At 43.4% G+C, this 14,522-nt stretch overlaps 2 protein-coding genes across 2 annotated transcripts; one reads left to right on the forward strand and one right to left on the reverse strand.

Annotated features, from left to right (window-relative positions):
• Positions 1 to 4,435: 4,435 nt before the first annotated feature.
• Positions 4,436 to 8,654, forward strand: LOC112882640 (probable ubiquitin receptor RAD23). The gene is made up of 11 exons (XM_025947734.1): positions 4,436 to 4,632; positions 5,463 to 5,624; positions 5,981 to 6,028; positions 6,444 to 6,517; positions 6,882 to 6,944; positions 7,112 to 7,292; positions 7,525 to 7,662; positions 7,745 to 7,858; positions 7,934 to 8,052; positions 8,130 to 8,205; positions 8,298 to 8,654. The coding sequence occupies exons 1-11, from the start codon at positions 4,567 to 4,569 to the stop codon at positions 8,442 to 8,444; spliced, it is 1,188 nt and encodes a 395-aa protein (XP_025803519.1). The 5' UTR covers positions 4,436 to 4,566; the 3' UTR covers positions 8,445 to 8,654.
• Positions 8,516 to 13,780, reverse strand: LOC112882639 (cyclin-dependent kinase 12-like). Its single transcript, XM_025947733.1, has 7 exons — positions 13,593 to 13,780; positions 12,104 to 12,256; positions 11,939 to 12,005; positions 11,782 to 11,865; positions 11,549 to 11,676; positions 11,116 to 11,195; positions 8,516 to 10,716 (listed from the first exon to the last, which is right to left on the reverse strand). The coding sequence occupies exons 1-7, from the start codon at positions 13,736 to 13,738 to the stop codon at positions 9,143 to 9,145; spliced, it is 2,232 nt and encodes a 743-aa protein (XP_025803518.1). The 5' UTR covers positions 13,739 to 13,780; the 3' UTR covers positions 8,516 to 9,142.
• Positions 13,781 to 14,522: the final 742 nt, after the last annotated feature.

Below are 14,522 nucleotides of genomic sequence, written 5' to 3' on the forward strand. Positions count from 1 at the left end.
TGATGGTGAGACATGACGCATGCGCGACACCGCGGCGAGAAAGTTCAGGAACCCAACGTCGGAGCGAAGCTGCAGGGAGTTATCGGCGCATCCTCCCTCCGGCTTCCCCTGTCCCGGTCGCCTGCGTCGGCGTTCCCGTGGTCAGCATTGCTCGCTCCAGGTCGGAAGATCACCGCCCGGCCCGCGGGGAAAACGCCGTGCGATGTCATGCGTCTCGACGTCATCAATATGGCCGGCCTCGCGGTTTTCCTTCCGTGCGTTCCTACGCTATGCTCGTTTCTTGTCATCTGTGCATGTTTCCATGGGTACCAAACTTAGAATTTAATCCTGTCCTCATGGAATCCTTGTGTCTGAACAGTATTTTTCCTCATTTGCGCATGTTTGCGACAACACCGGTCGTTTTCTTTTACTCCCATGCCCTTCTTGCTTTGAACAATATTTCTCTCGTCCACGCATATTTGCAATGATACTAACCTTAATCTTTTGAGAAATTCTTTTTTTTCCAACAATTCCCATGACATTCATGCTTCGAGTGATACTAATTTCTTCCCCCTGCGCGCTCGTTCTTCGATCCGACGGCCACGTGTCCGCAAGATTACCAGGCTAAACACATGGTCGAAACGGACACCAACGACTTGGCGCAGGACATGCAGATACCCGCAGCGAGTTCAGCTAGGAAATTTTTCAGAATATGTGTTTCATGGGAACGACGATCCCGATACACAAAGATCCCACGCGCTGCGCACGCGATCTCCAAGAGATCCTCGTGCCCGGATTTTGTGGAGCCCGCTCGGTTTCCGAACGACATTTTCCCAGCTCGACCACGAGGTGAAATTTGGTGGGGCAGCTGGTGTGAAACGGCCGTCACTGGTTGGGTCCTGAAATATATTTAGCACCAGCGCAATCCGCTGACCAATGCACAGGTCCAACAAGTATAAGAGGGCACATCAGATGGATTTGAGAATCCCGTCAAGGGCTCTGACCTGTTCAAGAGATCTGCCTTTTCGTTTGCTCCTGACAGCTCTCAGCCAATCTTTGGCTGCGTAGTCAAGGAGAAGACTACCGACTAGGCTGTATCGGTTTTGATTCTGCGGGGCTTTTGAAAAGGAGGCGGAGAAAAAAGAGAGAGCTCGAGAAAAGCGCGCGAACTTTGATATGAATTTCTCCGGGCAAGTTGCACCATTATCTCTGAAAACTTGTCCGCCATTAAGTCCTCGGCATTAGCCTGGATCATTAGGTCTCCGCACTTAACCTAATCGTGCCCATTATGCTCATTGCTGGAAGAAATTTAAAAAAAAATGCTTACAAAATACATGCAGAACACCACCCCCACTGCAAGAAAAAGGAAATACAGTAGGAGTACACGCTGAGTGAAAGAATTTGTATCTTTTCTTCTTCTTCTTCCTTTTTGAGAGAGGTATATTTTTGTTTTGGAAGCCTGGAGTTTGACAAGCCTTTGAATGGTGTGGGCTAAATGATATCTTTTTCTTCTTCTTCTTTTTTTGTTCCTCGACGACTGATGGCCCAATGGACTCCAGACCTGGGGCTACGGCCCAAACTTTATGGGCTTAGATCCCAAATAGAAAGTGATAGATTGTCTTCTTGCTTTGGCACTCGATTTGGTGACAGAAAAGGGGGCGAGGCGTGCGGCAGCCGGAAAGAATCCCGGCCCATCGCAGAAAGCCATGGCGCAGAGAGGATCAGCTACGGACGCGGGACTGTGCGTGCATCCTGTGGGCGCACAACAAACCACGTGGCTGCAAGACGCGGTGGGTTTCAGTTGGTCGGGCACGGCGTACCCTGTTTGGATTAAGCGTAGAGAATAGAGAGATATGGCCCGATTAATTCGCCGCCTTTGCTGCTTTGTATGGTGCGCGTTTTGACACATAAACCCTTACGTTGTTCAGATTTGGCCATTTAAGGCTCATTGAGCTTGGGAGTCTGTTAAGGTCGTACCTCGGTACAGTGGGAGGAATTTAGTAGGATTGCTAGAATAGATTGTGGTTACACTTATTTTATGTATATGACCGACTCAAGATATGATAAAATAAAAATAATATAATATAATACAATAAATTTGAAGAAAAGATAAGCTAAACAAACTAATTTAAAAAATATAATTAAGTATCCACTGCAGTGACGGTGGAGGTTTTTTTGACTATAGATACTTAGCGTATGAAAAATACTAAATCAATTATGTGTTCGAATTTGCCAAGAGTTCCACGCAAATAGATTAATAAGGGTATCAAAATATTTTCTAAGCTTGAAACTTCTTGAGCTTTCGTCGGGTCTGTCACGACTTTTGCTCAGGTCTGGTCCAAAGTCCATCACACCCTCATCTATGAATTTTACTGATTAAACAAGCATTTGGTATTATTAATTTTTAGTCAACAATAACATGTTACGTGAAGTCCTTACATATGAGAAAAACAATAAAAACATAGTAAAAATACAACATATTGGTTGATGCTCCCAAGTTCAATTGCTAGTGCCTCCTACAATCTCGTCTTGGCCTCCGTCCTTTTCTCTCATGGTACATCAACTACACCACCTGCCTTATACCATTATGCTACATTTGGACGTTTTGCGCTTTCATGTCTTGGCACATGCATGTTGCTTCCATCTTCCACTGTCTTTGGATAGGGACCATGAGGAGTCTTATTGTATCTATGAAGGAAGAAAAATGCACGCAGAAACATATGAGTACACAGCTGAGTCATCCTTTGCTAGCTTTTATTTCCTTTTTTTTAAAATTCTAATGGGATAGGTAATTTCTATAAAAAGAAATTCAGGATATCATCCTAAAATATTAGGATATGTTGTGGTTCTACCCAACAACGATGTTCCCCACCATATGTAACCAACCATATTGTGTGTTTTGAAGAAAAGAAAAAAATAATCAAGTTAAACATGAACAAACATGTATACTCTTTATATCCATAAATGTAAAACATTGTTTGATTGGAAAAGTTAAATTTTTACAAACTTGACCCATAATCAGTTAAATTATATATACATTTTATGCATAAATTTTGCATCAATATAAATATTCAAGGTGGTTTTGAAATTATGTTGAGTCTTTAGTGATTGATGATATTATAGTGTAAGAAAAATGATGGGTCAAAATTTAATATGCGAGCCTTTCCCTGGCCAAAATATGTCTAACATTTCTTGATAGAGGGAGTATAGCAATACAAATTACATTGAAACTTAATTTCTAGCAATAAAAACCATAGTAATAATGTAGAAATATACAACAAATATGAGAAAGAGAAACTGGCTACGTTAGAAATGGTTTTATTACACATACAACAATTATTTTGAGCTTCCCATAACATATTAGAGAAGTCATCCATGTGTAGAGAGATTATGCCTCTTTATTTAATAGCTAGGATGTATTAAGGATATTTTCAAACTCTCTAGTTCGCATTGGACTTCCATTATCTACACATTCGCTTCACTCTTTTGAATAGTTTGACTTTTTAAAGTGAATATCTGAAACCTATATATATGTACTAATAAAAAGATAACATAAGAACATCTAGGAAGATAAACGTAGAAAATTTTCAACTATGAATAACTGATAATACAATAATAATACCTATCAGCAATATGTATATATCATATAAAATTTAATATGTCCATAAATTGTTACGAGTACTTTCTTCTCATGATTAAAATAAACCACGCCTGCCCGTATTTTTCCTCTTCTCGTGTTGTGAGCTTCCATCTAGCTCGATTGCTATTTACAAGAGGAATATAACACAAATTCGATTCCGTACTGGTGGAAATTTCAATCCAACTCTGTCCGCTTCGATTTCCGCATCTAATGAGAAGTATAATGAAGTAGACTCAATGACGGATTAAGAAAACGATCATCTTCTTAAAAATAGATAAATGCTCCCTTCGGCCCAAAAGAACTGTTCTTTAAGAAATTTTTAGACACATTATCCATCCTAAAAAATGACCTTGTTGCCCCTAATTACTATAACAATTGTGATTGAAACCCATACTGTTTATTTGGTTTTCTTGATCTTCAATAAATACATATGCATTGGAACTAGAAAAGTAGAATCGAATAGCATTTGATTGGCTTTATGCACTTTTTTATATAATTTTTTCTTAATACTTGGTATTGCTTTAGTTAGATTGATCTTAATGTAAGCTAAACATATATTATTGGTACTCTTTGTGAGATAAATTTTAAAGATTAAAATAATAATATTTTTGGAACGGAGGGAGCAGATATCTGACATAGAGACGCTAGCACACTTGAAATCCACGTGCATGGCGCAAGCTACCCTAACCCTATCACGGTCCTTATCCGACTACAGCTTTCACGCCGTCGTCCAACATCAAAACCCGACCGATTTGGACACGTTCCCGAAGCAGCAACGGGTACATATAAATTCACCAAACTAGAGGGCTCAGCAAGCGAAATCGCCTTTCCGCTCAGGGACCGAAATAGAAAACTCAAGGAAAAAAATTCGCCCTCCTCTCGCCTTCCTCCCCTCGTCCGCCTCCAACCCTCGAGCTCGACGCAGGCGGCGGCGGCGGCGCGGCGAGATGAAGGTCTCCGTGAAGACGCTCAAGGGATCCAGCTTCCAGATCGAAGTGAATCCTGCTGACAAGGTACCAATCGCTAGCGCTCCCGATCTGTCGTCATGGTTCTGGTTGCTGGATGGATTCCCGCGGCTGTTTCGCGAGATTTGTCTTCTTGTTAGGTTCGTTGGGGGCCTAAGGTTGGTGGGTTCCCGTGCGTAGACGATGGGGGTGTTGAAGCCCGCGACGAAGCTTGCTTGGATCCAATCTGTAGGTTGCTGGTTGGGTTCCGGTGGTGCGAGTAGGGCATATAGGAACATAGAGCTGTTGTAGAGTTCGCTTCGCTTGTGGATGTGGTAGCTTTGGTTTGGGTTGCTTCTAGGCGATGCTTTTGGTAATACAGAAGTCAGATGGCACGGCGAAGTTATCAGGCCTTAATCTATTGGCCGCTTCCCTTTCTAGATGGTAGATGGACTGCAGAAGTTGCAGTCGATCTGTTGTTGCTGCTATAAATTTCTGTAGTTGCATGTTCGATTGAAACATTTAAGGCCACATGATACGTTGTGCGCCCGCGCATTATTATTATTGTCGATTTCAGTTTGTGTTCAGGAGATTAGATGTTGTCGGTGTGTGCTACTTTTTGACAGTTGTTTCTAGGCAGCTTTAGGATGTAATGCTGGATTTACCTATTTGGTTATGTGGTCAGAGTGGATCGAATAGGTGCATGAATTGGCTGCCATCAAAGTTTGCGAGATTTTTAGTATACTTCTGCTGTTTCTGTTATCTAAAGTAACAGGGTATACATATAACACAATCTTAGATTCTATCAGCACCCGTTTCGTGGTTCTATCACCAGTTTCTTATCTAGATAAGAAACTGGTGGTGTTTCATGCCCGCTCCTGATTAAGTGCTTCAAACAGGTTGCTGATGTGAAGAAGGTCATAGAGAGTACACAAGGGCAAAATGTCTACCCAGCTGACCAACAGGTGCTCATACACCAAGGAAAGGTGCTAAAAGACGACTCAACGTTGGAGGAAAACCAAGTTCTCGAGGACAATTTCCTTGTTATAATGCTCAGACAGGTAGGCTACCTATTTCATATTCTGGTTAATACATGACAAAAATCATGGGTGGCATGTTTGTGCATGGGAATCCAAGAAAGTTATTCTCAAGTTATGATTTATGAGTAGTGTTAAAATAGTGCACTGAATTGATTTAAAGAGTCTTGTCATCATTTTTCGCTATTGCTGGATTATTAGACATAAATGTATGTATGGACGCAAAAAACTACTGGCTCATGAGTTCCTTTTCTTCTGCCTTTTGATAAGGCAGATGCCTACTGTGAGTTTGGAATGTCTAAAATTGCTTCAAAAATGAGTTATATTACTTCTCACAATAGAGCTCCTTTTATTTCATTTCTAACTTTAACCTTTTACAGAACAAGGGCTCATCAAGTGCAGCACCAGCTAAGGCATCCGCAAATCAGGTGAGATGTTAGAATAATTGTGTTTTTGTTGATACTGGTTGCATTTCACTTTTTTGTTTTTGTTAGGAACTCTAGTCAATGTTTTTATTTATTCCTTTTTATATATTATCACTTTGCATGAAGACATAAAACTAGGGCACATTTTTAGTTTATTTTATTGGCAAAAAACATAGATGAGGTCTGCTGCATAACGGCGTCATAGAGTTCAAAGCCAACCAAAATGGTCAAACCACAGTGGAAAAGTTCTGGGCCATGCTTGTAGTTCACTTTTGCCATTTGTTGATGTTTGTTGTCTTGTAAATCATTTATATTTTCGTATATATACAAATATGTATGCTTGAGTGTGCACTGCGCTACAACCTAGAAGGCTTCCAAACTTTTTTGCTGTTGAGTTTAACTTAAGTTGCTTTTGCAGGCACCTCCTACTCAGACAGTGCCTGCTACTCCCGCACCTCAAATACCGGCGTCCCCAGCTGCACCGGCACCTACGTGCGTTTCTCACTTTAAAACTTGATTTATGTGAGGACTGACAGTTCATATCCTTTTCAGTTGGTTGTAGGTCAGCATAGGAAATGCAATTACAGTTTTCAAATACTTCAGTTCCTTTATATTTGTTTTCGGATTATAACAAAACAAAGTTTAGTGTGTGCAATGCTTTGATACTATAGCTGACTTGCTGTAAGGTTCACAGATTCATGTCAGGTTATTTAAGGAAGTCTCTTGCCTTCCATCCTTTTTAGAGCCTTTTTATAACTTGAGTCAAGTTGTAACAATGCAAAAGTTGTCATCGACTCAATGATTTGTAGTGCATTCCCATTGCCAGCTAACTCTATCCTTACATTTTCTGAATTAGTGTACCTGTCAGTGCACCTGCTCCAACTGCCACAGCCTCCCCAGCTCCTGCTGTTGCTGTATCGTGAGTTCCTGATTTTCCTTCCATTGTAGATAGTTTAACTAATCTTGTAATGATCACAGTTCTTGTTTGATGATGTATTAATATTTCCTGTTAAGTATAGCTGGTAAAAATTGCTAATCACATTTGACATTTCGCATATCTTTTCTTTTATGCCGCCACTTGAACAGCACTGAAGCAGATACTTATGGTCAGGCTGCCGCCTCCAACCTTGTCGCTGGCAGCAGCTTAGAGGGAACCATCCAATCCATTCTTGAAATGGGTGGTGGGATATGGGATAGAGACACTGTGCTACGTGCTCTACGCGCTGCGTATAACAATCCGGAGCGGGCTGTTGAATACTTATATTCTGTAAGAATGATTCTTTCTCTTACTTACTTTCTAGGCCTTACTTGAAATACCTGTTAGCTAGTGAACACATTATGTCTTACTGGAGACTGAAGCTACATGATAAATAATTGCGCATTTGTCCAACATCTTTTTCAGGTGATTTTGTGTCTGTTAGAATGGGTCCTTCATCTTATCTTTATAGGGCAAGTATCCCATGGCACACTAATGTCTTTTATCTTCTGGTTGTTTATAGGGGATTCCTGAGCAGATGGATGTTCCGGCACCACCTCCGAGTTCCCAGGCAGCCAATCCTGTCCAGCCTTCGCAACCAGCTCAAGCTTCAGTTCCTTCATCTGGACCAAATGCTAACCCTCTGGACCTCTTCCCTCAAGTAACTCCCTTGTACCCATGTATGCATTCACACCTTTGCGGTTAGTTGAATTTAGTTCTGATGACCCTTTTCAAAATTGCAGGCGCTTCCTAATGCTTCTGCTAATGCTGGCGCGGGAAATCTTGATGTTTTGCGCAATAATACACAGTTCCAAAACTTGCTCAGTTTGGTGCAAGCTAACCCTCAGATTTTACAGGTTTTTTTCCATGCCCATTCTTCTCTCAAAAACCTACCTCCACTTACAACCCATTGACATTTCATTTATGTGCAGCCACTGCTTCAAGAATTGGGGAAACAAAATCCCCAGGTCATGCAGCTGATCCAGGAAAACCAAGCAGAATTCATGCGCTTGATCAATGAACCTCTGGAGGGAGATGAAGAGAATGAAATGTTTGCACCTCTTCCTTGTGCTGCCCATGTTCTTATGCTGCCCGCATTGTTTGATAATTTTCTACTTCCTGAACCAGGAATATGCTGGACCAGATTGCAGATGCAGCTGAGACCATTGCGGTCACTCCAGAGGAAAACGAAGCTATACTTCGTGTAAGTTGATGGATCTTGACCAGTTTCTGCACATTTGGTTGCACCTGCATTATACTCACCACTGTAATTCACATGCTCGTCATCACGCTCAGCTTGAAGGGATGGGCTTTGACCGGGCGCTTGTCCTAGAAGTCTTCTTTGCCTGCAACAAGAACGAGCAGCTGGCTGCGAACTACCTCTTGGATCACATGCATGAGTTCGACAATGACGACGCGCTTGGTGGGGGGCCACCACTATAAGGCAGCGGAACCGCTCGCAAGCTCTGCATCATGCGAAGGCTGTAGGGCAGAATTAGGACAACTTTTTTGGAATTTGTTTCGCCTGTTTGCTACCCCTAGTCTTGAATTTGTTTCTGTCTGGCTTTGCTGTTTAGTACATAACTTTAGATTACCATTACAGACAGACTTTATAACCGGATATAAAGGTCATGAATCAGTTTACTGAATCTATTTTTTTTCTTAGCTTTTTACCTTGCTGTTTCAAGACCCCGTGTGGGTTGAGGAAGTTGAACTCATGTACATTGTTGCAGCAATGCAAGTGGCACAAATCAAGTAAGAATAAAAAAAATCACGCAGACACTGGATGAAACATTAGGAGAAGCATTTAGGCAAAAGGCATTCATGCTGTATTGCTGTAGCACTCGCAGTCTGGCGTGATGTTCACGAAATAGTTCAACGTTACATGCTGCAGATACGTGACTCTGTCTCAACAATTTACGCTGGGATGGTTCGTGAGTTGTAGTCCTGGGGTCATCAGAACTAGTCTAGAGTAAGAATAACCGGATCTATGTCACTTCCAACACCATAGCATACTGTCCACATCCAGTGAGCTGGTTGCTCATCCATACAACGCATTGCCTGTCGCAAGATTGCTACCATTGAGCCGAGCAACCATCCAAAATAAGCTATTATAACATCATCTAAGAGGAGTATCATGATCAGTCATCATCGGAAATATCTATTATGTCAGGGGCGGTGCTTTGATCTGAAGGTGAACTTGGTGGATCTGCTGGTTGAAGTGGAACAATATCCAGGCATGGAGCAGATGGCTGGGAATGATCTCCAGTGGCTTGTGTCACCACTACCGGGGTTTGGCTAGCAGAGCATGGAGGAGGTGGCCGGGACTGTTGCATCGATTCATCTTTATGAGGCAACATCTTGATTCTGTGGCTACTGACTGAGGCGTCTGTCCTAGAGCTGATCAATGGTGCAAGGTTAGTCTTCTTTGATTGTGAATAAGTCAGAATTCTTGCTCTTTCTCTTTCTCTTCTTCTTCGCTCTGTTCTTTTGTTTACAAGGGGCTCAATTGATCCGCTTGACCTGTCTGACTCATAGTAGTCCAGCCACGCACTCATCACAGCATACTCCTTTTCCTTCACAGGCTTCCTTTTGCATTTTCCCTTTCTCTGCTTCTCCGGTGCAGCAACGCCTGATGCCTTTGCTTTACATCCAGGGGCAGCTGGCAGAACAGTGGTTTTCCTAATGTCTCCAGGCTGATGCTGTCTATGTGCCTTCTTTGAGGAGCTCTTGCCCAGTAACTTCTCATTGCTGCAGCCCATTGCAGGGGAAGATTCTTTCTTCTCCAGTGCAACCAAGTCTTGCTTCAGTCTCTTCTGAGGGCAAGCTGGCTGAGAACAGGCTTTCTGGGCGATCTGGAGCTCATGCCGCTCTCCTGCTTTCTTTGAGGCAGCTGGCACAACAGTGGTTTTCCTAATGTCTTCAGGCTCATGCTGCCTTTGTGCCTTCCTTGAGGAGCTCCTAACCAGTAACTTTTCATCACTGCAGCCCATTGCAGGGGAAGGTTCTTTCTTCTCCAGCGCAACCAAGTCTTGCTTCAGTGCTTTCTGAGGGTAAGCTGGCTGAGAACAGGCTTTCTGAGCGATCTGGAGCTCGTGCTGCTCTCCTGTTTTCCTTAAGGTGCTTCTTGGTGATTTTGAATCATTGCAGTCCTCTGCTGAGGAAAGCTTGTCCTTTTCTGTTTTGATCAATGTGTGTTTCAGTTTTGGTGTTCCTAGGGGTGTAGAAGGTAGACCACTAGGTTTCTGGTCATCATCAGGCTTATGCCGCTTGCCAACTTTCTTCTGATTTGGTTTTCCTTCTAGAGAAGCAGGCAGACCACTGAATTTCTGAACATCATCATGCTTATGCCGCATGTCTGCCTTGATTACCTTCTTGCTACTTCTTGTTGACTTTGGAGCGCTGCAACCGACTAGAGATAAAAGGCCGTCCTCTGCTGCAACCAAATCTTTCTTCCCCTTTGATTTTCTTGGAGATTCAGCAAGCAGAACACTTGTTTCCAGAACAACTTCTGGCCTGCGCCTCTTGCTTGCCTTCTTGGAGGAGCTACTCCCCTGAGATTTCCCGTTGCTACCACTCACTAGAGGAAGATGTTTGTCTTCAGCATTCGGCTTTGTAGCTTTAGTATTGCCCTGCAATGCAGATGAACTGGATTCCTGAATGGCTCCTTTTGACTTGGACATTTCCAGAGGGTAAGTCAGAAGTAACTGAGCACCTGGAGAGTATAAGGTGTGAGTTGATATGGTAACATGACCTCACTAGAATGATATGGAGCAAATGCCTCTGTCCAGTAACGGCAGGATAACCACAGTTCACAGAACAAGACAATATTAAACAATAAATTTTATCACAGCACAAAATTTTTGGTAACATGTCAAGGTTTTGCTATGGTTTGCTTGGTTGCTTGGGGAAAATGAAGAAAACTTTATCACAGCACAAAATTTTTTGTTGCATCAAGAATGAAAACAATTATGCACCTAGCTGATTTTACAAGTATTACAGTATTTGGACAAGCATGAAGTGCAGGAGCCATGTTTGGCTTTCATAATTCCTATTGCATAGATCAGCTTTTACAAATAAATACATATTACATATTGAGAAGTTAGACATATACCTCCTGGAACTCTCTTTTGAGATAGTGCATCTGATTCCAACTCTGTTTTTTCATATGTGCCACAACAGTCATTCTTGTGGCTGCAGAAAATAAACAATCAGTAACACAGCTGGAAACACTTGCTGCAAGTTGATATTATTTGGAAGTACACTAATGGTAGTAACTGAGTCTATTCCAAATTGCATAGCAACTGAGTCTCTTCCAAATTGCAGGACAGTGGAATGTACATTCCGTGATCAGCTAAGGGTGACTTTTGAGAACAAACTCAATGTCCAGTTTTGAAGGCATTGGTCAATTATTCACTAATGACTGCATAGGATGAACTTTTTAACAAGACTCAAATGGTCTGACCTCCAAATTTTATTGTGTCTGGTACAAGAGCTACTCTATCCAAATACCATAAGGTTTTGTTTGTTATAGTTAGCAGTCTTACTTGTGCCAGTGACAAAGCATGTTCCCACAGGATGCGCCGCCACCGCTGTTAACGTTCTCAATGCAGCAGGCATCAGATGGAGGACCCTGGTTTTTAGCCCTAAGAAGTGTATCTCCACAAGATTCGCACTGGAAAGTAGTAATTGAGCATGCCAGGTTATGATAACAGTAATGCCAAAAAAGAAATTTAAAACAAAAAAGACAGACTACATGATGGACAAATTTCAGAAGTACCTTCCACAAGATACCCTTGAAGCTGTGTGGCTTTTCTGGACGGAAATCATGGCGGGTGGTGATATTGTACCCACCATCTGGTCTCTGAAGCACAAGACAAGGAGAAATCAACAACGTGTTATGATGGCTTATAGGTTTTCAGACAGGAAATACTAACTTGGTGATCCTTTATGGAGCAAGAGTTAATAGCATCCATCCAAGCACGAAAAAGAGGGCCATGGCAGCTGACATGATTTAACAGAAAGTTTAAGCAACAGGCATGCATAGCAGAGTTAACTGCAATTTAAGGACACAACTCTTAGTTAAGGACAAGAGAAGTTACCTGTCCTTTCTGTGACGCTTAACATATATGATCGCATGAATCATTTCATGCAGCAATGCATTCTTCCGGTCAGTACATGAGAGATACTTCAGAACCGGCTCGGAGAGTGTTATGGTATTGCTCGGTTTAGAAAAGGTGCAAGATCCAAAAGAACTGTGTATAAACAACCCAATCAGTGTTATTACAAGATTCATAATTCAAAACTAAATGAAGATAATTTATACGAAGGATGCTGTTATCTAAAACAATAAATCAGGGGATGCTAATATAAGGATATAAACTTGCAAGTTGCATGTATGATCTTTTCTGGGCAAGTATTCACTGCTACTTGTTCATTATACAACCATCTGATTGAGTCATTAAGGATAGCAACCATTGAAAGCATCACCAAAGTTCCTATTTTGGTGTTTGGTGATATATAACTTGACATAACATAGCTTCAACTACCCATTCAATTTCATGGTGTTTCCCCATCCATCTAAGAAATCCAAAAGCCAGTGACATACAAACCACCTAACCAGACTAGAAACAGTTAGCAGATGAGTAGGGTCACTGATTAGAAACTTTTTCTGTAGTATACATCAAGTCAAAGTTAGTTGATGTTTCAGACAATCAAATTGGCCTTCATTTATTAGTTATATTTTGCTATAATAAACGGCAACAAATCCTGACTGGAGGGACTATATATATACCAATTTAACCCGGCAGCTGTGAAGTACAAAGGGAAAAATAAACCAGTGACATGATCTGCTTCCCTTATTTTTAGCATAAGTATCAAAAATTCATATGCAACTATAGCATGTCATCTGTATCCGGTACGACAGAAGCCTCTGACTGCCCTCTGAGGCTCGAACACAAAAAAAAGAATGAAGTTTTCCCCTTTCTCAACACTTTTGCATGATATCCTCAGAGCCAACAATGTATCATCAACATCATAATCCATATTATAATTACCAGTACACTCCATGATCGAAGGGAGCACAGTATAGGCGTATATAGCACATAAAAGCCAGTAAGAACAGAAAAAACGGGGTTCACTTTTATGCAAATCCGAGAACCAATGCTAAAAGAAAATAAAAGATATACCCAAGATTACCCATTTTGAAGCTCCATGATCAAAGAAACCATGTTTCCTAAAAACGAAAGGAAGAAAAATAAACAAGAATAAAACCCTAACAAATTTGCCCCAAAAACGTGAGAAAAAAGGTACATGATGGAGCCACCTTCTGCCACTGGCGAACTACTGCCAAAATCAAAGAAATGGCGAGGCGCATCATAGGGAAAGCAGAACACCCAGACGCGCCCAAATTTCCCCAGCCCACAAGATTACTCCAAGAACCCCATTTTTTTCGAAAAATAACCCCCCAAAAAGCACCCCAACAATGCGCCAAAAGAACAGGCTGCGCAAAGCCGGCGGCCTTGAACATGCGAACCAGCACCCAAGGAGCAGCCGCAGGTAGGAGGTAGCCAAGAACGGGAAAGCCCCAACCTGCTGGATTGCAAGGAGCCCCACTTGACGATGAAGCCGGCGTCGGCGAGCGCGCCCCGGAAGTAGAGGCGGTCGTAGTGCTGGAACAGGTCCTGCACGTCCGGGTTCGGGTCCGCGAGGTCCGCCTCCGCCACCACATCCCCCATTGGGCCCCCCACGCGCCGGCCGGAAGGCCGGCCGATCGATCAGCCAGCGCCGGCCCCGCTCCCTCGAGGCCCCCACCCAGCGAGACACCAACCCTAGCAGCGGCCCTCCAAGCCTAGGCTCTCGTCGGCGGCGAGGTTGCGGACGGCCCGCGGAGGAGGAGGAGACGGAGAGACAGCGACGGGAGTATTCGGGCCTTCTTCGAGTGTGAGTAGGGCTACTAGTAGGTGCATGCAACCAGCACCTGGTGGGAGGAACCCAGGCGAATGGCCGCGGGCGTTTCGCTGACGAGTGGGCTCCATTCAGCGTTCTAGGAGCCTTTTCGGTTCGCGTGGCTGTAGACTGTAGTAGCTCTCTCCCCGCACTTTCTCCGGAGGGTGGCGAGGAGCGAGCCGGAGGCGGAGGGACGGCCGTGATGCCGTGCGGGCTGGAGCGACGTCACGCCGGCCGTCGGATGGGGGCGGCAGTATGCCACCACGCGCCGTGTTGGGGGTGCGGCGAGCCGCTGACACGTGAGGCCGAAGGGGTTGCAAGAACGGGTCTTGGGCACGTCAACGCCGGAACCAGCGACGGTCGCGCTCGCCGTCCCCACCGGCCACCGCGCAGCCCCGCCGGCGCGCATCGAGCCAGAGTGAGTGCCTGGCCCGAACTTCTCGTGGTCGAGTATGAAATCGATCTGCGGCGGTGCAGGTTTGTGACTGGATGTGAGAACCGAGAACTTAGGGGCAGTTTGGTAGCCTCCAAATTGGATTCGCGCAGATTTTGTATCCAAATATTTGAAGATGA

Source organism: Panicum hallii, chromosome 2 (genome assembly GCF_002211085.1).
Source record: "Panicum hallii strain FIL2 chromosome 2, PHallii_v3.1, whole genome shotgun sequence".
Lineage (NCBI taxonomy): Eukaryota > Viridiplantae > Streptophyta > Magnoliopsida > Poales > Poaceae > Panicum > Panicum hallii.